This window comes from Mastigoproctus giganteus, chromosome 1 (genome assembly GCF_048544385.1).
Source record: "Mastigoproctus giganteus isolate SK-2022 chromosome 1, ASM4854438v1, whole genome shotgun sequence".
NCBI lineage: Eukaryota > Metazoa > Arthropoda > Arachnida > Uropygi > Thelyphonidae > Mastigoproctus > Mastigoproctus giganteus.
Genome location: NC_143575.1, coordinates 260,376,405 through 260,402,978, shown reverse-complemented (window position 1 = coordinate 260,402,978; position 26,574 = coordinate 260,376,405). Strand labels below are relative to the sequence as shown.

The following is a 26,574-nucleotide window of genomic DNA, read 5'->3' as shown; positions in this document are numbered from 1 at the left end:
TTTTAAGGAAATCTGCACTAAAAGTCTATTTACAGCAAAGATCTGATTTCATTCATTTTGAAATCAAAACACGTTTTAGTATTTGATATAAAGTGGATGATATTAATTCCACTTTTCTCTATTCTTAAAAAGTGTACTTCTTGTCCTGTCATCTACTTTACTTCTTGTCATCACTACTGTTTATGTTTGAATTAATTAAATGGTAACCTTACTTTTATGTAGTTTTATCCACTACATATATAAAAAATAAATGATTTGATGATTTATAGGGTGTTAAGCAGCAAAGAATGTTGAATAAAAAAATAACACTCCACAAATAAAATGGGAGAATTTTTTTTAAATTCTGAAATAAGTGTTTAACACATACATTTGGAGAAAATAACACTCACAGAAAATACCTCAATCATCCTCAGCTATGCTGCTCATTTTCAATATTATTTACAAGGGCAAATAATTAGGCAAATTATCTTAATTTTAGAAAAATTGGACTAATATATGAGGGCACAAATGAATCAAAGAAAATATGGAGGCACCACTATTGTCTAACGGATAAAATAGAAAAGTTGGCAGATATAAACAGCATCATAGCTAATAATGGGAATATGCATTTTCTCTTGCAGTATGTGGTTTTATATGCATGCCACAGAGGTGTACTGCTAAAAAAAATAGTAATGGAACGCTCAATCTCCAGAAGACTATATGATAACGCCACATCGACTGTACAGTAACTGAATCAGACTTCAGACTCACAGTTCATAGAACAACCAGTTCTAGTGTTCAGCTCATGATGAATCAAAATACAGCATTCACAGGCATCACAGTATATCTCATTTGTTGGATTTCTTTATCTAACAACATTGTACTTTAGTAAGAAACATTCAAGTTTCATTGCAAAATTTATATTTTTGTTTTTAAATAAATTTTTAAAGAAATCTATTACTTTTAAAGATTACTATTAACATATATTTTTAGTAGCAACGGGTAAAATAGATATTTCTCCCTCACCTTTGATTATGCCATTGTTTCATAATATTAGGTGTATAAATTTAATGATTTTCTATTATGACATTTAAAAAAAAAAAAGTACCAGAATGTTGTTCCGGTGCGTTCCGGCCCGAAAATATAATGATCATAATAAAAGATATTTATTATCATCTACACTTGTATTAGCAAATAAAAGCCAATTCCTTGTTCTACTTTCAATTTAGTAAAGCCAATTCCAATTTAGTAATAGAAAGTAATTAATTTTTATTTAATGAATCCCAATGAAATAACAAATCTAGTAGCAAGGTATGTGGATATCATTTTGATTCCCCCCCACTATTTCAATTGCAGTTTCTCCAGCCATAACTCATTGTATCTTCAAGATAAATTCTCACTGTTTCCTCTGTTAATAATTTGAGAGCCCTCCACACTGAGGAGGATAAAAATGATTCTCCCACTCCCACACCTGCCGATGGATTAAATTTCAGACATTAAAACAACATTACAATAATACAGAGCAAATAATAATTTTTAAAAATAGGGCAATTCTGTTTTGAATTATATTAACTATAATTTAATATGTAACTAATGCTAATAAATGTAAAATCTGAAGGGTATGTCCTGTTATGCAGGACTTGCAAATAATGAAAAAGAATACATAAAGAAAATACAAGGTATTTTTTTATCAAATTTTGGCTAACTTACTTAATAATTATAAACTGCTATATGTTGTGGGCTGACCCCATAATACTATAGGATAGTCAGCCATGGTGATTTAAAGTTTATTTTTAGTTTAAGTTAATTATATTATTTAATCCCAAAGGAAAAGATAAAAATATGCTACACAATGTACAGAAGCAAGTTAATTGAAATTTTATTAAAAATACATTTTTTTCCCTAGAAAGTGTTGATGTTTTCACTATTAAACTAATACTAATAACAACGGAATATTTATAAAATAAATTATAACAATGATTTAGAACATTGTCTGTCTACACGTTTCTTTTCAAATACAAGATAGTTATTCTAAATAAAAATCTATATATTTGAGTAACTTCAATCAGAAGACTATATAAAGATAGTTTCTAGTTATATTTTGCAGTTAAAAAACCAACTAATACAATTTCAACAATACAGAATTTTTTTTGGATAAAAAAGTTCATTATAAACAGAGCTAAATTAAAATTCACCAGGGACATCGTTATGTGTAACATTTCAGCAATCTGATTGAAATTATTAGGTACTTTCATCTAAAGTTTTAATAGAGTTTACTACTTTACCTATTAAAAAATGATTATACAAACATCCTCACATCAGTCATCTTAACCACTTAGAAAAGTGGATGCAGAGAAAATATATTTAAGACAGTACATTTAAAATGCAGCTTCCTATAGTGTCTCTCTTTGAATATTCTGCAGTGATTGAGTGTTCAAGACAACAGCCAACAAACACTCCCAAGCACAAGTCAGTGGCTGTGTAGCATGCACAGGCTAAACAATTGCAGCAATCACTTACCCAAAGTGTCACCACTGTCCTCTGCAGCAAGTGATAATATGAAAATAAGGTAAGTAAATACCTAAACACATCACACTGAACTAATAATCAAATAGCTACTTTTACAGCCTTACATGCTCTACTTAGGAAGGTATTTTACTAGCCGTTTTACCTATCATTTGTCACAAGGCAAAACAAAGTATTTAAACTGCTACTACGTGATTTGCTACTACAAAACTGTGTAAAATCATAATTCCAGCCAAATATAAAATTAAGAAAAACCAGAAATAAAATATATAAAAAAAAAAATTTTTGATAACTATTTAAACATGTAATGCTGTAACTTCAGCAGCAGCAAAATATTTCATGAACTATTTCTTCCAAATATATATTTTAAAGTTCTTAATTCACATTAGCTACTATAATAAAAAGTTAATTTGCTTAAATTAAATTATAAAGAAAGAAAGAAAATGCATTTATATTTTTAAAAATTGGCACGTATTCATAAATTCAACTGAAATATAACAAAAAGATCAAAAAGCTAAAAATATATATATAAAAAAAAAAAAAACAACTGTTAAAATGCACAAAAGCAGGTTTTGGCATCTTATTAAGCATATTACCTTGTAAAATCAAATAAAAGTGCAAAAGTTTAAAAGGTATAATATATAAAATTTATACATAAAGACAGTTAATCAAAATCTCATGTATAAATTTACATACACACACACACTTGATAATCAAACAAATAATTTTTAAAGAACGATTTTTATAAAAGTTCATTTTTATACAGCTGAACTTGAAGAATTCCTTCTTTTCATAATATGTCAACCACAGAGTGAAGACATAATTTTAGAAGAAAACTGCTATTTTAACTTCAACTACAGAAATTAGGAGTAAAACAAAAGATGGTTTCTTAAGAAATATAAAATACATATTTTCTTATTATTACCTTGCTCCTTAAAAGGTTTAAAATTATAATTTTCTGAAGGATGAAATTTAGTTGATGAATCCCAGACATCACAAAAACTATGCTTATATACCAACAAATGCTAAAGGAAGACCATAAATGCTGATCATATCACACAATTTCTGCAAATAATGGATTAAATAACAACGACGTTTTTTGTATTATTATTATAATATTGTTATATAATTAAATGTATTTTTCAAATGGATACAAGCTAACCGTAATTCTTCAAGCTGTATGCTGTGCTGGAATAGCCATCATTCTGTAACTGTACGGATAATATTTTGAACTTGGGATGGGAAAAAAAAAAAAAAAAAAAACTTCAAATACTCAAAGCAAAGGCTAAATTAAATTTATAGAACTGCTTCATTTCATTGGTCAGAAGTTGTTAGATACAGGTAATTTAGATAACCTGCTATTTATCAAAACAGACTCACATAGCAATTCTCAAATTTTAAACAAATAAGAGAAGAGCCACTTGGTGATGCTATTTGTTTAAATAGTAGTGCATTTACAAGTGACTTGCAAATGCTAAAAGCCATTCTATAATGTGTATTGCAATATTAGTGTTTACTCTCAGTGTTTAAAGTGTACTGATCAATATATTTTCATATAGGACAAATAGTTCTAAATTTACTCAATCTATTTCTAAGGCTATCTCACTTTTCATTTATAAATACTTCCAAGGACAAATTTTCCCAATGACTATAGGATGAATCAGTTTTTTTCTAATGGCTGCGAAATTATAAGGCTATCAGAAACATGATGCCACTCTGACACAGGGATAAATAACTTGAATACATGTACAGAAAGGACAGACAGATAAGAGAGGGGAACCTTCTCTTGGTTAAGAAGCACAGACTAAGGTGGTACAACCAACTGACATTGGTTGCCAGTGTAATGTGAGTAAGTTTGGTGTGACGTAAGTACTGGGAAAACAAAAATGTAAGAGTACGAGGCCAAATCACTGTAATGAGTATAATGAACAACTATACAGACAAACAGAATGGGCCAATAAATCAGAATGTCCTATCATTGGGAATTTTAACTTTCCAGATACTGAGTGGAACTTTCAGTTGGTCACTCACTCAGTGGAAAATCATTTCTGTATTTACTAGATGACTGTTTTCTACACCAGCATATTAGAGATGCAACAAGAAAAAGCAATTCTTCATCTGAAGAATCTTCAAGTAAAGGAATACTAAGAAATAGTGATCATAGTGTTTTGATATGGGATTTATTTAAAAATGTAACTGTCGAAGGTAAAAGAAAGGGATTTTGCTTTTGCAAAGGTGACTACAACTTCAGTTTTTTAATTCTTTTCGGTGGGCCCAACTGCTGTTGTTAATGTAAATGCTAAATGGGAAGTAATAAACATTACATACTAACTAAGAAATATCATTCAAGGTTTAGATCTAAGATGATCTGATGAGACTAGTGGCAGAAAGAAAAATGTAAGGAATGATTATAATTATCAGGGAACATCTCTCCTATTCACAAATTGAGATTAAACGGAAAAGTACATAATTAGACCAGTACGCATGACTTTTCTGTTATAGAGAAAATAATGGAGTCCATGGTTAAAGAAGTATTGCAAGATCACCTTGACAGGAATGCTTTTATATGGGCATCAGAGAACAGATTTGTTAAGGGTAGATTTTTCCTGATCAATTTCAGTAAATCTTTTGATACTGTTCCATATGAATGACTTCTATACATACTGGAATTAGAGGAAAGTTACTGCTCTGGACAGAGGGGTGGTTGAATGACAGAAGACAGAGATTGGTTATTAATGGCCACTGCTCTTTATGGGCTAATGTCCCTATTGGAGTTTCTCAGAGTTTGGTGTTGGACCTCTTATCATTTTCAATATTTTTGAAGGAATATCAAGTTTAATGTCTAAGTTTCAGCCAGAATAACTGATTGTTGGAATAAATTTCAATCTGATGTTGTGGAAGTTAGTACATTTAAAGAAGGATTACATTACTTATTAGAATTATTGGCAAATGAAGTGAGCAGTGCTTTCGGTGATAAGATGAGCTTGCTTCCTTGCATGATTTTGTCACTACTAATATTAATACTTAGAAGGCAGAAGAATCAAATGTTATTGGCAGCTTTAAACTACACTTCTCATTTTTAAAAACTGTACATTTTATGTGTCATATAAAAAAAAAACTAAAATTTTTTGGTATTTCAGTTCCTGTATTAATAAAATAATCAATGGCTTCTTCTTTAAACATCAGTGTTAACTGATATAAATGTTGGCATAGGGGTTAAAAACAAATGACTTAAAGCAGCGGTTCTCAAACTGTGTGTTGCGATGCCCCGGGGAGGTGCCATAATTTACCAGGGGCATCACGGATGATGTACCAGTTTATGTAAGATTTTCATGGCAAACATTAAAAATGTATTAAGAATGATTTTTTTACTATTAGATATCTAATACTATTTGATCTGTATTATTAATGTAAATAATTATAGAAAATATTTGGGGTATTTTTTACAAAGAGAATGCATCATATTCCCTTTTTGTTGTTATCTGTATATGAATTTTGGTGTTTAGCAAATCATAAATACCCAGAATGTAGCAATAAAGCTTTGAGAATACTAGTGCCATTTGCAAGTTCTTACCTTTGTGAAGTTGGATTTTCAGCATTGGCAGTCAATCATTAAATCTAAGTACAGATAAAAAATTAATGTTGAAAAAGAAATATGTATTGCCATTTCGAAAATGATGCCTATGTTTCATATATTATGCAATAAAAAGCAAGCACAAACACCACGTTAATGTTTTTTAAGAATAAAATAATATCCCGATTATCATTTCACGTATTAATAATTATTGCATTAACATATTAAAAATAAGAAATTGCACAATTATAGATGCTTTACTTCTAGGGAGTTGCCGGGAAAATTTTATAGGTCAAGGGAGGTGTGGGCTCAATAAGTTTGAGAACTGCTGACAAAGTGCTTACAGCAGAGGTAGTATTGAATATTTCTTATTGTTTTTTTTTTTTTTATTGTTGGAACACAGATCTTCAACATTAAAATATTATAATCATAATGGCAGTTACCTTCTTTACTGTTGCACAGCATCAGTTTTCATATACCACCCTTCACAAAAAATAAAAAAATAATAAAAAATTGTGTGTGTGTGTGTGTGTGTGTGTGTGTGTGTGTGTGTGTGTGTGTGTGTGTGTGTGTGTGTGTGTGTGTGTGTGTGTGTGTGTGTGTACCCTGTACCCATGAAAGATGTTTTATGTGTAAACATCTTTGACAAAAATCAGAACCATTTTAAAATCAAACAGCTAGAACTGAAATCATGAATGATGTAATGTTTTATGCTTGTGCATGCAACTTACTCTACTGAATCAATGTTAGTGACATTAGTTTCATACTTCAGTTTGAAATATTTAGTATGAATGATAGCGGCTCACATCTGGTGAGTATGGGCTTGGCAAACCCAGGGTCCTCAGCTGGATATCATCATTCCTCTCTCTCTCTCTCTCTCTCTCTCTCTCTCTCTCTGGGTAACTCGGAAAATTTTTTTTTTGGCTGGTGCAGCATAAGCCTCAGGCTTCCTTGCACCATATGGCTAATAATAATAATAATGTTTTATGCACATGCCTGCTGCTTACTCAACCGAATAGACATTTGGAAGAGGTTAGGCCAATAGCATAATTACCCATTTAATTGTAGCCATTTGTTGAATAGTATGATTGCAACAATAAAAGTATTTGTATTGTTACAATCCGTAATTTCATTACATTCCGTTGTTAGGTGCCCAGATGTTTTCACATCAGTACTTTTCTGAGTAGTAAAAGGGACTGAATGCCAAACTGCTATAACCGAGTGTTCAATGTTGCCGAGAGTATCGAGCAAGCAAGCCAACCTAAGAAAATAAAGATGGAGGTAGCAATGAGTGTACGAGAATGACAAAGACTATTGAGAGTGCATAAAATACAAACAGAAAATCAAGTGTTGGATTTAGCAGTGCCTTCAACTAGCAATATTGCTCCTTCTAACAATGTTGTACCCGAAGTGAGTATTAATTATGTACAATGGAGCATTTCTCCAATTGCGGAGCAGATGAGTTTAATGATCAATCTCCCATTCCTTACACTGACAACTATTTACATAAGAATGCACATCGAGAGTTTGAAAGGATATTTATGAGAAATGATTTCTGTTCTGTATGCAACATATGCGATCGTATATGGTTCGAAAACGACACAAAGAAACCAGCTGCTAAAGATGTACCCTTGATACACACTGCATTTCCAGATGTTGACATCGATGGGATTCTGGTGTGTAATAGCTGCAGAGGATCAATTAGGAACAACACCATTCCAGCGCTTTGCAAGTCAAACAGCTTTGTCTACCCAGAAATTCCATCGCATTTACCGAAGTTGGATTTAGTGACAGAGAGGCTTATTCCTCCTCGCTTACCACACATGCAAATAAGGTGCCTGGGACACGCATACAGACAATACAGCATTCTAGGCCAAGTGATCAATGTGCCTGTTTCAGTCAAGAGGATGGTTCATCACTTGCCAAGGCTGACTGACGACGATCATTGGATAAACATGCATATAAAATGCAAGAAAATACACAAGTCCAGCTATTTAACCGGGTTAGTAAGAAAGCGAGTGGTTAAAGCATGGCTTCAATATTTGGTCGACATGCCTCTCTATCGATTGTATCAAATCATGATAGATCAATCATTCTTTGATGACAGTCAGTGTTCAGCCCGTTGGCGACATATGAACAACAAGAGTGCTCCATTCATTTCACTTTGTTCCCATACTCAATTCAAGGTGCATCGCTGTTACAGAAAGATTTACATAAAATACCCATAATCATGAGCGGCGATTTCAACATGAACTTCTAACTGAAAGAAAGTAAACTGTTCAATACTTTCCTGCAAGAAACGTTCAATCTCACAATGAACACTAATCCCTCAATCTCAACTACAAGATCAGGTACATCAATTGACGCTGTTTTTAGATATGTCTCTTACTTCAGTTATCATAATCCATTTGTCTTCCAGTTGAAATTATGGAAATTTGTATGAATGATGAATAAAATATTTACAATACAAAAACTCTTATTTCGTAACCAAGATATACAAATCAAAATACCTAAAAGAAATGTGAAGATTGGTAACTTTAACGGAAATTACATTATTTGTCATCATTTCCATTAAAGGTTACTAACAGAAATGGCGCCAATTTACGTCATTTCAGTTAGTAACCTTATTCCCATAATTTCCCGTTAGTTCCATGATCCATTGCATGATCTCCTCTCACAACTCCAGTTTTCTTTGCTACGAAATGGAAATGACGTCATTTCTACATTGTAAAATCATGACAAATTGATTTTACTACTATCCGAAATTTAGTAGCTGTCGCCAAGGATGTTTACACATCAATAAATAAAACAATAAGCATCTTAGTAATTGCATGCATAATTTTTCTATTCTTCTAATCATGTTCCGAAACAATAACTGAAATAAAATGAGCAGCATACACAGACAACCTAATCTAACAAAAATCAAAATAAAAACTAAAATTTGATAGTAGTAATAAAGTGCAGGTTTTACTGCTGAAAGAAACCAAAAATCATAGTTTCATATCTTTTTTCCAACAAGTAGTCCCTGTTGCTGCGGGAAACAGTATGACACTGCCTGAAATGATTTTCTGTAGTGCAATAAGTATATGTAACACTTCAATTCTGTAAATGTAAGGATAGGAAATGTAGGGAATTAAAATTAAAAATTTAATTCCTCTAATTTCCACAAAATTCCAACAAAAATATATTTTTCAAATTTACTTAAAAATCTACATATAATTCAAAAACCTTTTTTCCCACTCTGAAAACACTTAATTATATATATATATATATATATATATATATATATATTTTTGCTTTTCCCTTATTTTTACCTTAACTTTCATATCATTGACACTGCATAGGGACTACCTTGTCCAAACTGTAAGACAGAGTTTCCCAAATTGGGGTTTGCAGACCCCTGGGGGTTCGTAGACCAGTTTCAGGGAGTCTGCGAAACATTCAGAAGGTATCAAAGTAATGTGTGTTTATTTTCTTAAAAAATATACTGACAGAATCACAATGAACTTCATCATACAACATTACTTATTTTCAATACAATTAGCATATATAATTGTATCCATATTTCAAATTATTCATTCTATGTATAGCAAGTTGATGATAAATAAAGTTATTATGTATTTGTATAAAAATAAAGTTGAGTTGTTTCACACATTAAACTTAAATTTTCTTTTCAGAAAAACCAGTGTTCGTACTGGGTTTTCTTTTTTGAAGGGGGCCGCAAACTTGTTTAGATTTTTGAAGGGGTCCATAAATCTCAGTAGTTTGGGAACCGCTGCTATAAGAGAATGTGCTAATTTTATTCTTTTTGCTTTCTGGCTTTATTTCACCTCTCTTCCACTGTTATGGACAAGTATAGAAGCACAGTTCCTGATACATGGTCAGGTGTAGTCCCCTGATGAAATACCGACTGATTATGTATCAATATTTACTTCAGCTGACATCAGATTTTGCATTTTTGCTATTCCTGTTTTCAACTTAACTAAATTTGCCCACCCATATCTGATAACAGCACTACCACCTTTTATTTTTACTTCATTTTGTTCAATCATTTTACTTTACAGCTCCCTCAACCTCTAATTGGCTTTGCATTTCAGCTCAATTTTCTTAATTCATCGTAACTTTTAGGATATTAACATTCTTTTGCCTTTTACAAACCTACACTACTTTTATTTACTATCCTTACCCTTCTAGTCCTTGGCACTTTGTGTATTTTTCACCTCTACCTGTGCAAACTTTCACCTCTACCTTGCGTGTTTTGGTGCATCTGTTGTACCTTGCTTATTTATTTTTATTTATCAACTGAAACTTTGATTTTATATTACATTTAATATAAATATATATATATATTTTTTAAATGTAACCCCTTAAAGGTAATGTTTAAAAAATTAACATAGAATAAAAACATATTCAGTTGATGAAATGGTTTTGGCTCTATTTCTTTATAGTGATTCCTTGGACAAATTTGAGGCACATTACTGCACAACCCTGAATCTCCTATTAGTAATTTTTTTATTTTTATTTTTGATTGTAACTGCTATTTTATACTTTTATTGCCTTTGGTTTTAAGTCAACCACTAATTTGCCTTCAACTAAAAAACCAGCAGTTTCAAGTATTCTAAGTACAGATTTATACAATCTCTGCCAAAATCACAGCACACTCAGTAATATCTTTGCTACATATAACTGGAAATACCAGTAAACCAATAATGTTAAGTTGCAGCAGTTAACTCACTTTTCAACACAGGAAGATTAACTGAGGATAACAAGAAAGCACATTGAAAGATAACATTTAGTTTTAAGTTTTAACCTAACCCATAAACAGAATATCATTTGCAAACTAAAAGGTTCATATAAATGTAAAACATACTTGTAAAGAAAAGTCATTAAGAATTTTATTTTCCCATTTTGTACATTTAATGTATTTCACATCATACATAAGAAAATGTCTCTCCTTTCTCCTTCAACATATTAAATCTATGAAAAATTATATACTGACCTTTAATATTTTTAGTCTGTCCTCGAGCTGCATTTCCCCTCATTAATGGCAAATTAAGAGCAATAAAATGTTCATGAGAAGAAATAATTTGTAGGAATTCAAATTTATATTCCTGGAGTATCTGAAAAAGAAAATTACATAAGAAATACAAAGTGTAAAACTGCCCAAGAAAATTATTCTATCTGTGCTGTATAGTATTGCAATATGATCTTCACTTTAATTTTATAACTTTCTATTTCTTTAAAGTCTAACATTAAAAAGCAGTAACTTTTTAAATAATTTACTTCTTAAAAAGAAACCCTTGCTATTTTTAATATTACATTAGTAAGACAGTAACTAGTAGCCATTGGGTATAATTAATGTCGGAATTAATCTTTAAAAATAATATGAAAGATGAAATACTCCCTCTAAGTTAAAGATTTAATAATGCATATATGAATACAACATACATTACATCATGTTGACACTTTGACACATTTGTGTCAAAGTGTCAGCAAATGGTATATTGTTTATATATATAGCATGAACAGTAAAATCTTGTTAACACAAACTCAGTTTATACAAAATACTTGTTTATATGAAGCATATACCATTCCCCTGAAAAAGGATAGGCTTTTCTATGTAAATATATTCATTTATTACAAAATTCTGTTATTAAATATGTATTACAAAAGTTCTTTTCACCCAGTGAGAAATAAATATTGTCATTTTGTATGTTTAATACAAATCTTGGCAGAGCAATCTGATTATTGCCTCAGCCGCCTGGCTCCCTACTTCCTTCCCAAATGATGTCTTCCCAAAGGATGGCACTGACTTGTTAGAAATTAGTTTTGTGTAAACAAAAGCAGTTTATGTTAGCTAAAACATCAAGTGCACTCTGAAAAACATCTTTCTGAAGGATGAGTTATTAAATTAACAAAAGAATAAAAAGTTTTTATAAGTTGTTTAGAGCATGCACTCCCTCACTTTCCATAGGAATAAGGACAGTTGCAATTGTTACCCCAGTTCAAAGAGTCTTTTGCTTTTGTATACAGCAATTATTTTTTGTGCTATTTTATCTGAGCTGATGTCTTTTTCGGAATTGTGTCTTTAAATTAATTTAAAATTTGTTTATATTAAATCTCATCTAGCAGTGTTATGGCGACAAAACGTTGACGGACAGAATTAAGCCTGGAAATTAAACTAAGAATTATAGAAGAGGCTGATAGGATGGAAAGAAGCAAAACCAACATCGCAAAGGAATACGACATCCCCTTTACCTACTTTATCTACAATACTGAAAAAGACGAAGAAGTGTGAAACTGGAGCAGCAAAGAAGTGGGGGACACTGGAGCTTGAAACAAAACTATGAGTGGTACCAACAAATGCGTGCATCTAATTTGCCAATATCAGGTCCGATTTTGCAAGAAAGGCAAATTATCTAGCTCAGCAACGTGGGATCAGCAACTTCAAATGCAGCAGTGGCTGGCTCCAAAGATTTAAAGACAGGAATAACTTGGTTTCACGAAATGTTTGCAGTGAGTCTGGATTAGTCGACAAAGAAAAGGCTACAGACTGGTTGTGTTCTGTACAGTCCATCCTTGGAAAATATGAGGCAAAGGATATTTTTAATCTTGACGAGACAAGTTTATTTTATAATTTGCTGCCAAACAAAACATTTTGTTCGAGGAGAGTCTTGTCATGGTGGAAAATTAAGTAAACAAAGACACTGTTCTGTTATGCTGCAATTCACATGGCAGTTCAAACTACATCCACTTGTGATTGGTAAGTTTTCCAAGCTAAGGTGTTTTAAAGCAGTTAACCAACTTCCCTGTGATTATGAGGCCAACAGAAGTGCTTGGCTTACGGTCAATTTTTCAGAGTTTTTCTTGGTTATCAATATTGGACAGAAGAATGGCTTCAGAAAAAAGGAACATTTTGATGATTCTAGACTGTTGTACAGCACATTCTGCCGAGACACTTAAGTTGACAAATATACAGCTGTTGTTTTTACCCCCCCCCCAATACCACCAGTTTAACGCAACTGGATCAAGGCATTATTTATAACCTCAAAAGAGCATATAGAGACCAGCTGATAAGCAAAGAGAAGGAAGGAAGGAACAATTTTCAGCCAAACTGGAATGTCTTTGATGCTATCCGTAATCTTGTTATTGCTTGGGAAAGTATTACATCAAGTGTAATAATCAACTGCTTCAGAAAGAGTGGCTTTGGAGAGAACATCATCGAAAAGCATGGTCCAGCAGACAAATGTGATAGCAACAGTAAGGAATGGAGGAATTTTAAGGAGCATATGGATTTTGTTGGTGAGTTTGAAGAGTTTGTGAAGGTGGATGATGAAGTTGCTACTATTGCAATGCAAACACCAGAAGAGCTGCTGGGTACCAAACAAAACAATGTTTTTGTTACCAGCAACAGTGAAAGTGAAGAAGCGCACACACTGCCATCTAAAAAAAGATGCCCAAAATGCATTGAACATAATAGAGAATGTGTTGGCCTGCGTTGATAAAGAAACAACTATTGCATTTGATAACATCTGTGCTGTAGTTAAAAATGCATATAGGACAAAACTGTGCAAACAATGTTGGATTCTTTCTTTAAATTAGATTAATTTATTAAAAAGTTAAATGGTTTGTATGTCTCTTTTTATATTAAGATTGTAATTCTTTTTAGTGTGATACTAAAATATTGTATATATCAAAATATATACTGTACAATATTTTCATTTCCGTTAATATTGCTTTTCTTAGTTTATCTTATTAATAAAATAATTTTTAAAAAATGTTATTCCTATTACTGTATTGTTAGACGAGGCTTTTGTTTTTATTTTATTTTTATTAATTTATTTTTGATATTATTATTAGATATACAGTATGTACCAAAAAAAAAAAGAAAGAAAAACAGTAAAATTTGACACTTTTGGGGGACCTCGTTACTACAAAACTAGTTATTACAAAACGTGAAAATTCAGATCCTCTGAACGTTGTATTAATGATATTCCACTGTATATATATTCTAGAATATGCTAACACCAAAAGTCACTGAATTTGACTACAGCTATGTAGGCAGTTTAAAAAAAAGTTTAAAAATTTCCTCACCAAACAGAATACATTATTAAAAAAAGAATTGTCAAAAAGAAGTTTCAACCAGAATAACAGTGAAAAAAAGAAATACTTCCCAAACACTATTTTGATTATTCATGCATTAAGAATTTGCAGATAAAGGAACCACTGGGTGACAGTGATCAATCACAATGTACTGATGTGGGAATTACTTAAAGATGTAACTACCGTGAAGGCTAAAGAGAAGGGCTTTTGCATTCGTAAAGGTCACTACAGGGGTCTCAGGCAGTTTTTAAAATTCTGTACAGTGCAATCAACTGATGATGTTACCAACAATGAATTCAAAATGGGAAGCCTTCAGGAACTTAATCTTGGAGGCTACTAGGCTTTTCATTCCAACTAAGAAATACTGTTTAAGGTTCAAGCCTAAACGGATGTCAGATGAATTAATCAGGCTCGTGGCAGAGAAGAAAAATGTGTGGGATGCATATAAATTATCAGGTTACACAGAAGCCTATGGCAGATATAAGCTTGTCTGTAATCAAGTCACAAAGGAGGTTAGGCAGGCAAAGGCAGATTACAAGAAATCTTCGGCAAAGGATACAAAGAAAAACAGCAAAGAGTTCTTATGTAAACTCTAGAAAGAAAGGGATGAATCAGATTGGAGCACTTAACATAGATGGGTTGACAATTGATGATCTTGCTCAGGTAGCTGATAAACTGAATGAGTATTTTGCATCTAATTTACACATGGAGTTATTCAATGAGAGGAATGCCAGAAGTTTATCAAACTCTCACAAGGATCTAAGTGATTCTGTAATAACTGAGAGCAAAGTGAAGGAGAAATTGTTGAAGTTAAACATAAGGAAGGCACCTGGGATGGATGGGATCTATCCAGTTATATTAAAGGAGGCAGCAAAGGAAGTAAGCAAACCCTTAGCCATAATTATGAGAGCTTCCTTGGACTCAGGAGAGGTCCCCATGGACTGGAGGTGTGCAAATGTATCACCAATTCACAAAGGGGGTTCAAAATGTACACAAGTAACTATAGACCTGTCAGTTTAACTTGTGTTCAGGGGAAAATAATGGAGTCACTGGTTAAAGATGCAATGCAGGATCATCTAGACAAGACACAGCATGGGTTTGTTAAAGGGAGGTCTTGTCTGACCAATTTGATTGGATACTATGATGTGGTCACAAAAGAACTGGATGCAGGGAATAACTTTGATATTATATATTTGGATCTTAGAAAGGCTTTTGATACTGTTGCACATGGAAGACTGCTGTACAAATTGGAGAGGTATGGCATTAAGGGTAAGTTACTACAATGGATAAAGGGATGGTTGAGTGGGAGATGACAGAGGGTGGTAATCAATGGACACTGCTCTTCGTGGACAAGTGTTATTAGTAGAGTTCCCCAGGGTTTGGTGCTGGGCCCATTGTTGTTTTTTGTAGTCATCAATGATATTGATGAAAGTATATCGGGATTAACGTCCAAGTTTGCAGATAATACAAAGGTTGGCAGGATTGTTAACAACAGTAAAGACAGTATGCTACTCCAACTGGATCTAGATAAGTTGGGCAAATAGGCTGAGAAGTGGCAACTGAAGTTTAACATTGACAAATGCAAAGTACTACATATGGGTAGCAATAACCGAAGAGAAACATACCAACTTTGTGGTACTGTGCTCAGGGAAGTGGAAAGTGAACAAGACCTTTGGATAACTGTGCAGTCAAATATGAAGTTCGCTGAGCAGTACAGATGGGCTGCCAGGGTAGGTCATGGATTGTCAATGATATATAGGAATTTTGCTAGCAGGGAGAGGGAGGTGATTATCCTGTTGTACAAGGCAATGGTCAGGCCACAATACTCTAGGCCTGACCAAGGCAGGCCTAGAGTACTGTGTACAGGTCTGGAGGCTTCATTTTAGGAAGGATGTAGAGTTGCTAGAATGAGTACAAAGAATGACAACAAGATTGGTGAGGGGAACAAAGGGGTGCTCTTACCAAGAAAGGCTTAAATTCTGCAAATTGCAGTGCCTGGAGAGTAGGCACCTGCAAGGTGATCTGATTGAGGTGTATAAGGCCTTGAATGGCTTGAGCAAGTTGAATGCTGATGGGATTCTTCCTCTTGCTCAGATTAAGAACCTGAGGGGGGCACAGGTTCAAACTGAGGAAAGACAGTTGTAGAATAGATGTGCAGAAATTTGCCTTTAGCCAGTGGGTAGTTGATTGGTGGAACAGACTTCCATCTTTTGTTATGAAAGTTGATAGCCTAAATAAACTTAAGGCTTAGCTGGACAGGCATTTGGAATGAATAGAGGGGTGAAATAGGAGGGTTTTTTTTTTTTTTTTTTGGCTGATGCTGCATAAGCTTGCTTTCTTGCATCGTATGCCTCTACTAATGCTATGCAGGACAAGAGATCTTGGGAAAGATCTTCATGGAGTCAAAGCATTTATTTAAAAATGTATACAACAAAACCATCAGGAATTTCTGGCTTCTCCATCAAGAACAACTATTTGGCAATAACCCTCTATCATATCTTTCATTACCTATTCTTTATGTTTCTGAATTTTGATCAGTAACCCACCCATCATCCATGAAACCTTAGGAAATCCTGAAGTAGGCATGTTGGTATCTTTAAAATAAAAAAAACCACCTGAGTGAAAACCATAGGAGCTGTAATATTCTTTCATTATAGTTTTGTATCTGCATCATTAAAGGTATTAAAATTTGAGAAGCATTGCCATAAATAATCATATCTCTCAACTTTGGAATAAACAATACATTCATGTAACTTTTATCTGGCAAAATCAACTTTATTAAAAAATATTTTTTATTTAATAGTTAAAATAAAGAAAAACAAACAACTATCATTATGTCAAATTACAGGTATAACATCTGAAATCTGGTTGTCCAAAAACCAAAAAACTTGTTCTCTAAAGAACTAATGAATTGGTTCTCCTAACTGAATTATATTATAGTTAACAATATTTAATTTAACACTTCTGAAAAATCTATTATATCCATACATTTGCCCATAAAACTGCCATAAATACACACACTATGGTCTTACTATAGAAAGTCTGACATCTAATGAAGTCCACAATTTATGACACTAAACGAAGTCCACAATTCATCACTTTTTTATTTTTAAAAATTGCAAATGCATATAAACATGGCTACCTTCACTATACATAAAAACAGGCTGAAATATTGTGCTACAATCAGTTTGTCATCCATCAACTTAAGTGATGTTCATGAAGTTTCTCTGTACTCCTCTCTCATTGGTCTTTAATAATTGTTATTGACAAAGATGGCAGTTTTTATTAAATTGGCATAAGGGAGAGCATGTTTTGGTTCATATTTTTGAACTTCAATTCTGTTGCAAAGCAGTTAAGAGTTTTCATTCTGTGCATTTATTTGCTTTGAAAATTAATCTTTATTGCTATTAATTTTTATTAATCTTTACACAGTTAAATCTTTAGAAAACTTTTCCATAGCCACCAAAGCAGTGAGAAAGTATTTGGTGTCAATAATGCAAAGATAAAAGACATCTAATAGTCTTTGCTGTTATGCCTGTGTCATTCTCAGATGAATTTGTTCTCTTATGCCTATGTTATTCTCAGATGACACCAGCAGGTATAAGAGAACATAAATTTTAAATTTGAAAAGGATGGTCATAGAGCAGATATGCAAAAATTTGCTTTCAGCCAGAGAGTAACTGATCGATGAAACAAACCTCTATCTAGTGTTGTATAGAAGTGGGATAGAAGAATAAATTTCAAGGAGGATTAAAAAACTTATTTATTATTTATTTTTTTCTGATGCTAGTTTTTTGGTAAGCTTGCTTCCTTATATCATATATCATTACTAATACTAACAGAGACCACTTTCCAGCTGACAAGAAGTTATTAAAGTTTCAAAACAGCAGTCCAGTAGTTTCTCAGATTTTTAAATACATAGCAGATTCCTCTTTAGAAGTGATCCTGTACAATTTAGAAATATATTAACAACTCAAGCAAAACCACAGATAATCATACTTGTGTCTAAGTTGAACATAAGCCCAACACTTAACATAAGACTGCTCATAGTACTCTAACCTGGTCTTGAGAGTGAGAGAGAGAGAGAGAAGAATAAACCCCCATTACTGAAATTTAAATGTAAATAAAACCCTCTGCAATCCTATAGTATGTATATTTCACCAAAAAAACTTTTCCTCATTTTTCCCCTTCTACTTCTTTGGAACAACCTTCTTTCACATACATACACTTGTTGTAACTAAACAACTACAGAAATTCCACCCCAATATATAGCATTAACATCTTTCATGTTTGAGAGTCACCTAAAAATAATAATCAATACCATATGTTCTTTCAATTTACTATATATTTTTAAGAGATTATTTGTAATTTGGATTAAGAAATATGCTTAATTATATTCTAAAAATAATTCACCAAATGTATCCAAAAGGATGACTGAATGATATTGTTATGGAGGATTTTTGACACGTTGCCTATTTTTGTCCTAGTGCAACAGTTTGTAGGGTATACTTGTGGTTTAATTGTGAAATACATCTATATAAGTGTGCATTCAAGAACCTATTTGCATATTATGCAGAATGGAAAACTTGGAACAAGTGCAATTTTATTTTTAATTAATTTTTGTTGAAATTAAATTAAACTTATTTCAAATTAATTACTGGTCGAGAAAGAAACCCACAATTTGGAATATTTACATGAAATATTGCAATCACAGAAATAAACTGCTTAATGTGGAGTGAGCAAATGGTTCCCATATTTGTATATTCCTCTGCTTATATCAAAAATACTCTTAAATGTGGAATCAAAATCTGTTCTGAACACACACACACACACACACACACACACACACACACACACACACACACACACACACACACACACACATTAACTCATCAACAATATAAAATCAATTCAATTTTACTAATCCTTACAGGGATAACTTACCCTTGCATCACAGGCATTAAATTTCTCTAAATAAGAATTTATAAGTTTGAAAACAAAACCACGGTCCATGAAGGTTAAACATTTCTAAAAAACACAAAAAGGGAAAAAAATTACAATGTGATCTATCATATAGATAATGAAATTTTTAATAAGTATGACTGTTAGATACAGTTATTTAGTTAATTAAATTCTTATAGAATAAATAAACATAAGATAAATAACACATTTTTAAGTCATTCTTAGAAAATTAAAACATTTATATAGACTTTAATAAAAAGACCATATGGATCAGTTTAATATCCATAATAATAATAATATTAAAATTGCAGTATAGGCTGTACATTTCTCTACTGCTCAGAGAAGGGCAACCTGGGAGTTGCCCTTCTCTGAGCAGTGCAGATGTGCTGTGAGGACAGCTCATGGGGCTTGGTCAATAATATACATAAACTTTGCTAGCAGGGATAAGGAGGTGATTATTGCTTTGTGCAAGGCCATGGTTAGGCCACATCTAAAGTATTGCATACAGGATGTATGGAGGCCTCACTTTAGGAAGCCCTCTGTGGATCTGCTGGAACAGGTGCAGAGAAGGGCAATCTGATTGGTGAAGGGAACAAAAGGGGTGCTCTTAACTAGGAAAGCTTCAGTTCTGCAAATTACAGCATCTCAAAACTAGGCACCTGTGAGGAGATTTGACTGAGGTGTTTAAAAGCCTTGAATGGATTGAGTAAGTTGAGTGTTAATGGTATTCTTCCACTTGCTGGGATTACACACATGGGGAGCATAAATTCAAGTTGAGGAAGGATGGTTGCAGGATGGCTTTCACTCCCCCTCTTACGGAAGCAAGATGATCAGAGTGGAAGCAGAGGGTGCCAAGAATCTCTGGGTACGACCAGGCTGCCATGCACAGAAACTGAACTTGGCCTATTACAACGCAAGATTGCTCATCGGTGAAGACAGGATATTAGAGCTGGAAAAGGAATTAGAAAATGTGACTTGGAATATCATCAGTTTGGCTGAAACGAGAAGAAGAAATGAATCACTTATAAGTTTATTAAGTGGAAATCTGCTGTACACCAATAAAAGGAGTGAAGGTGGAGTTGGGTTTCTGGTCAATAAAAATTTAAAAAACAACATTTTGGAATTCAAAAGTACATCACCATGGGTGCCAGGACTAATACTCAAGATTTCAATGAGGTACAAGCTAAAGGTTATAATGATTTATGCACCAATATCAAGCCATGATGATGAAGAGGTTGAAGAAATGTACACCGAAATTGAGTCTTCTAGATGAGCAGAAAACCCACTACACTATTATTAGGGGGGACTTCAATGCTAATGTTGGAAAAAGACAAAACAGTGCAGAAAGGGGAACTATAGGAAATTTTGGAATTGGTAAAAAAGAAATGAAAGAGGTGAAAGACTTGTGGAATTTGCAGAATCTCAAGGATTGTAAGTAATGAACACTTTTTTCAAGAAAAGGGTGAACAGAAAGTGGACATGGAAGAGTCCAAATGGATTAACAACTAATGAAATAGACTTCATCCTCACTAACAGAAGATATATCGTGAATGATGTTACCGTCCTGAATAAGGTAAATGTTGGAAGTGATCACAGAATGGTAAGATGTACACTTGATATAGGTGTAGGAAAGGAAAGTAAAAAACTGACTCGAGTAAATAATACAAAGGTTTTTGAGATAACAGAAGAGGAGAAAAAGCAGTATTTTTGTACTGGAACTTGACAAGTTTGAGCTTCTGCAGACTGCTCAGGACCAAGATATCGACGAGGAATATTACAACTTTCTGAAAGTGATAAAGCCCAAAAAACCTATAGGGAAAAGAAATCCAAAGAAGAAAAAATTAGTCGAGAAACACTTGTTATGATGAACCGAAGGCGACGAATGAAGAGCAAGATAAACACTGACAAGGAGAAAATTGGGTATATTGAGTTATGCAAAGCCATTAGAAAGAGACTCAGAGAGGACATAAGAAGATTTAACACAAGAAAAGTAGAACAAGCATTAAGGGAAAACAAAGGACTTAAATCAGCAGCCATGAGCAGTAATACAGAAAGACAAATGATACTGAAACTGAAGAATAGCGATGGTGTACTTATAAATAGTAGAGAAGGCATAATTCAAATAGCAGAAGACTACTATAGAGAATTATACAAGGAGCGAGGGAATGATGCCAGCTGTGGGGAAGATGGATCACAAATTAGCAACACATACAACATACCCGATATTCTTCCTAATGAGGTAGAACATGCATTGAAGAAAATGAAGAATCAGAAAGCCCCAGGGGAAGATGAAGTTACTGTAGAGTTGTTAAAATTGGGAGGAAGAGAGACAACACAAAAACTGGCAAGGCTCTTCACAAAGTGCATTAGAAAAGGTGTGATGCCTAAGCAGTGGAATAATGCAATCATAGTTTTGCTGCATAACAAAGGAGATAAATCAGAAATTGGAAATTATAGAACAATTAGGTTGTTATCCCACATCTACAAGTTGTTCACAAGGGTCATTACTAACAGATTAGAAAGAATACTTGAAGAGAATCAACCGAAAGAGCAAGCTGGCTTTAGGACAGGGTTCTCAACTATGGATCACCTTCACTTAATATCACAGCTAATGGAGAAAGCAAATGAATATAAAACACCATTATGCCTGGCATCTGTGGATTAAGAAAAGGCATTTGACTTCATACAACATAAGGCAATGTTTCGGGCACTGGAAAGACAAGGCATAGATACCCCATATATTATTATTTTGAAGAAAATATGAGAACGCTACCTCCTTTATTAGACAAGACAAAGACAGTAGGAAATTTAAAATCAAGAAAGGAGTTCGACAAGGCGACACTATCTCCGAAACTATTTACTGCTGCCCTTGAGGAAGCTTTCAGAAGATTAGCCTGGTCGCAGAAAGGAGTCAATGAATGGAGAGTACCTAAACCATTTACGATTTGCAGATGACATTATGGTCATAAGCCATGATCCCAAAGAATTAGAGGAAAAGCTTAATCAGTTATGCACAGTTAGTAAGGATTTTGGACTAAAGATGAATATGGCTAAAACAAAAGTAATGACGAACAAGTATGCCACAGAAAGAGACATAATGATTGAAGGAGAAGTAATTGAAAAGGTGGAGTCATACTTATATGGGACAAGTTATTAGCTGTAATAATGATAAATGGCTGGAAGTCAAGAGAAGAATAAATTTTGGATGGATAGCATTCAGGAAATATAGTCACATACTGAAGAGCAATATCCCAGTTTGTCTGAAATGTAAAATAATGAACTAATGTATACTCCCACCATGACTTATGGAAGTGAAACTTGGACACTCACCAAAAGAATGGAAGAAAAGTTGAGAACTACACAGTGAAGAATGGAACGAATTATATTGGGAATCAGACTGTTAGATAAGAAGAGAAACACATGGATTAGGCAGCAAACTCAAGTAAAGGACATTCTTATCAAAACTAAAGAACTAAAATGGTCTTGGGCAGGACACATAGCTCGAAGACATGACAGATGGATTAAGAAAATAACAGAATGGTACCCAAGAGGAGCTAGAAGAAAACCTGGAAGACAAAGGCGGAGATGGATAGATGAAATTCATGAGTTTGTGGGTAGTAAATGGATGGCCATTGCACAAAACAGAAGGAACTGGAAAGTTGCTGGAGAGGCCTTCATCCTGCAGTGGATTGAAATGGCTGATGGTAGTTGCAAGATAGATGTGCAGAAGTTTGCTCTTTCAGCCAGAGGGCATTGATTGTTGGAACAGGCTTCTATCTGTTGTTGTGGAAGTGGATGGGTTGAATAAATTCAAGGGAGAACTAGACAAATTCTTGGAGGGTACAAATAGGTGAACTGTGTTTTTTTTTTTTTTTGGCTGATGCTATATAAACGTTTCTTGCATCATTTGCCATTATTACTACTACTACATAATTCTCAAAGAAGGAACCAAATGAGAATTTTGAATATAAGGAAAATAATAGATTTGAAAACCAAGAGCTGTTATTTTACTGGTTTTTCATACCTCAATTCATAACATTATTTCTCTATTTTATTCTTTACATATCTGTATAAACTCAATTTTATTAAGTCTAAAATAAGTTTTCTGACGTATTTCAATTTTATCATCTTATTCAAAATTCTCCATTAGGTAATTTCTTTTCAAAATTCTTTTCAGTTTGTGAGAGTTCTAGTATCAGTAAAACAGAGATATCATCTTGCTGGTTTTACAGAGTTTTTCACTTCTAAATATTTCCCTCAAGCCAGTTATATAATTTATTTAGGAAAAATTTATATCTGAAAGGAGACATACCATCTCACTGAGGTTTGTAATTAGTAATAGCAATACTAATAGTATTCATCATATAGTGTATCATGCAAGGAAGCCACAGGCTCTTTCTGCACTGGCAAAAAAAAAAAACAAAAAACCACCAAGCAGATAAGAAAATATATGCTTTCCTCCTCAGGTAACTATCTAACTGACCTTTGAATTCATTCAAACTGTTAGAATCAACTACTTGCAAGGGCAACTTGTTCCAGCAATCAATGACTCGCTGGCTAAAAGAATACTTCCTACAATCTATTCTAAACCTTAACCCCTGTAATTTGAATTTATGGCCACTAGTTCTTGAATTCTTTATAACAGTGAAAATTCCACCTTCATTCATTTTACTAATCACTCTCAGAGCATTATAAACCTCAATCAGATCACCTCTCAGGTGTCTGGTTGTGAAGCTCTACAGTCCGCATAATCATAATCTTTCCTTGTACAGTCATCCTTTTTTCCAATCTCACCATTCGAGCTGCCTGACTTTGGACCCTTTCAAGAAGCTCAATGTCTTTTTTCAGATGAGGTCTCCGTAGCTGAACAGTATTTCAAATCTGGTCTTACAGAGTAATTATCACCTTCCTATCTCTATAGGAAAATGTTGGATAAATCACTGATAGGACACTAAGACACCATAGGCTTTCCTGGCTAGCTGTTTACACTGTTCAGAAAACTTCATATCTGTCCATATCATCACTCCCAGTTCCCATTCCTCCTCCTCCACTGTCTTTAATTCAATCCCAGACTTTAATTCAATCCAAGTGTAAGACCTTGCATTTAGCATAATTAAAACATAGCTGCCACTTCTCTGACCATCTTTGAAGTCTGTTCAAATCACCCTGAAGGAACTCTGATCATTAACGACTCACTCTACCAATCTTTACATTATCAGCAAATTTTGACATCATGCCTTCTAACCCTTTGTTGATGTCATTTACGAAAATGAGAAACAACAGTGGTCCAAGCAGCAATCCTTGAGGGACCCACTCCTGATGTTACACCAATATGAAGAATATCCATTAATTACAACCCTCTGCCTTCTCCCCCCCCCCTGCAGCCACTCAGCAACCCATCTTAGAATCTTACCAGTAATCCAACCTGTTCAAGCTTATACAGCAACTTCTCATGAGGGACCAAGTCAAATGCTTTGCTAAAATCCAAATAAACTATGTCAAAATTGTTCCCTATATCCAGCTCATGAGTAACTGTGTCAAAATAGTCTACTAAGTTAGTTAAAAATGATTTTCCCTTTACAAAAACCATGTTGTGCGTCTTTCAGAATGCCATATCTGTCTAAATGTTCCTGGATTGCACTCTTAATCACTACCTCTAAGATTTTTTTTATCTTTCTTTTTCAAATAATCTCATTCACTTTGTACAAGGGTGGCTTTTATTTATTTCCAAAAATTTCAAAAAAAGTTTAAGATTCCACCTTCTCTCTCTACTCAGTCAGCAACTGCTAGAATTTTCTATGTACCTTTTCCCAACCTCATAAAGGGTATGTTATAGTTTATATAGTGTTTAGTGTTGTAGTATTCATTTCTTCACAAAGTAGGAGACAGCTAGACTTTCAACATGGATGTCCTGGACTGTTTTAGCTAAAATTCACTGACAGAATGGTATTAAGGCAGCAATAGTTTGTTTTTGTTTTGTTTTTTAACTTGTAATTATTGCTCTAATAGTCAGAATATACTCTTAGGACTTACCTTTAAAAAATGTCCCATACTCTGATTAGCTTGTCTTGTTTCAATAGGTAGTTCTCTGTATTTCTGGAGAATGTGTGGCATTATATCTCTAAGTAAGCATTGCACTCGAAACTGATACTCCGATGGAAAACGATCATGTCGAAGACTCTTAGGAAAGAAACAGATTTATAACTTTTAATAATGTTAACTAAATGAAATAATAAATGAGAATATGCAGCATAACTGCAAAAAACAGAAATTTTCAATACTGTTACGAAGATTTGGCTGACTGCTAAATAAATTATGTCACCATTTAGTTACATATTCATTTAAGATTTGTTAGAACTTTTAAATTCTTATAAGTATGTAGTAAAATAAAAAAAAATTCTTAGCAAGAATTATAAACTGCAGATGGAAATAAACATTATGATCTTGAAAATTACAGATTTTTATTGCAAGTATAAACTAAAAATTACTTTCAGCCTCTTGGGAGATTCTTTAACTCCTTTTTAAATCACTAAAAAGGTAACATTAATCTTATGCCTCAAGTGGCAAATAGAAGAGACACCATCAAGTATACGGGATAGGTGTGAATAATCAATAAATATTCATGGACCAAGAGGAAACTCAGTGCATAGAGAACAAATTCTGGGCCATCCATACTACTTGGGGTTTAAATGAAATAGTTCCATGCCCATGTTAACAGAACTGGTCTCATTCAAGGTAATAAAAATGATAACCATAATTAATAGAACGTAAGATGGCAGTCCCATCATTAGTCTGCTGTCGGTAGTGTATACAAGGAAATTTTTACTTACTAAAGTCTCATATGATAGGAAATAGGCAGGCCTCAACAATGTTACCCTTAATAAGACATGAAACTGAAAAGGCAAAAACACTGAAAAGGACTTGGAATGCAAGAGGAATCATATTCAAAGAGCATGAGTTAGATTAGATGAGTGAAACTTATATTAAACCTGCAGTAAAAACAGAAACTAAAAAGAATTTTAAAGGAACTGCAGATACAGCCAATTAAATGGTGATATACAATAGAATAGATAAAAAAACTTAAGAGTACAAGCTGGTTTTGTAATTTGGATTCATAATATCCTTCATAACAATGTTAACTATTAGTAATGCTAGAAGGAAAGAGAACTTGATGTTAGCATTAGTAAAGGCACATGATGCAAGAAAGCAAGCTTATATAGCATCAGATAAAAAAAAAAAAAACACTTTAATTTCACCCATCCACTTGCTTCAATTGTTTGTCTAGTTTTGCCTTGAATCTATTTAAGCTATCAACTTCTACAACAACATATAGAAGTTTCTTCCAGCAATCAACCACACGCTGGCTAAAGGCAAACTTCTGCACATCTATCCTACAACTGTCTTTCCTCAATTTGAATTTATGCCCTCTC

General features: G+C 33.3%; 1 protein-coding gene across 1 annotated transcript in view; it reads right to left on the bottom strand.

The window, feature by feature from the left end:
• Positions 1–26,574, bottom strand: part of Ziz (dedicator of cytokinesis protein Ziz) — a 464,297-nt gene that overhangs the window by 158,885 nt on the left and 278,838 nt on the right. The window contains 4 exon segments of the mRNA XM_090369931.1: positions 2,500–2,520; positions 11,079–11,199; positions 19,127–19,210; positions 25,178–25,324. Coding sequence (XP_090226057.1) covers positions 2,500–2,520; positions 11,079–11,199; positions 19,127–19,210; positions 25,178–25,324 — 373 coding nt within the window.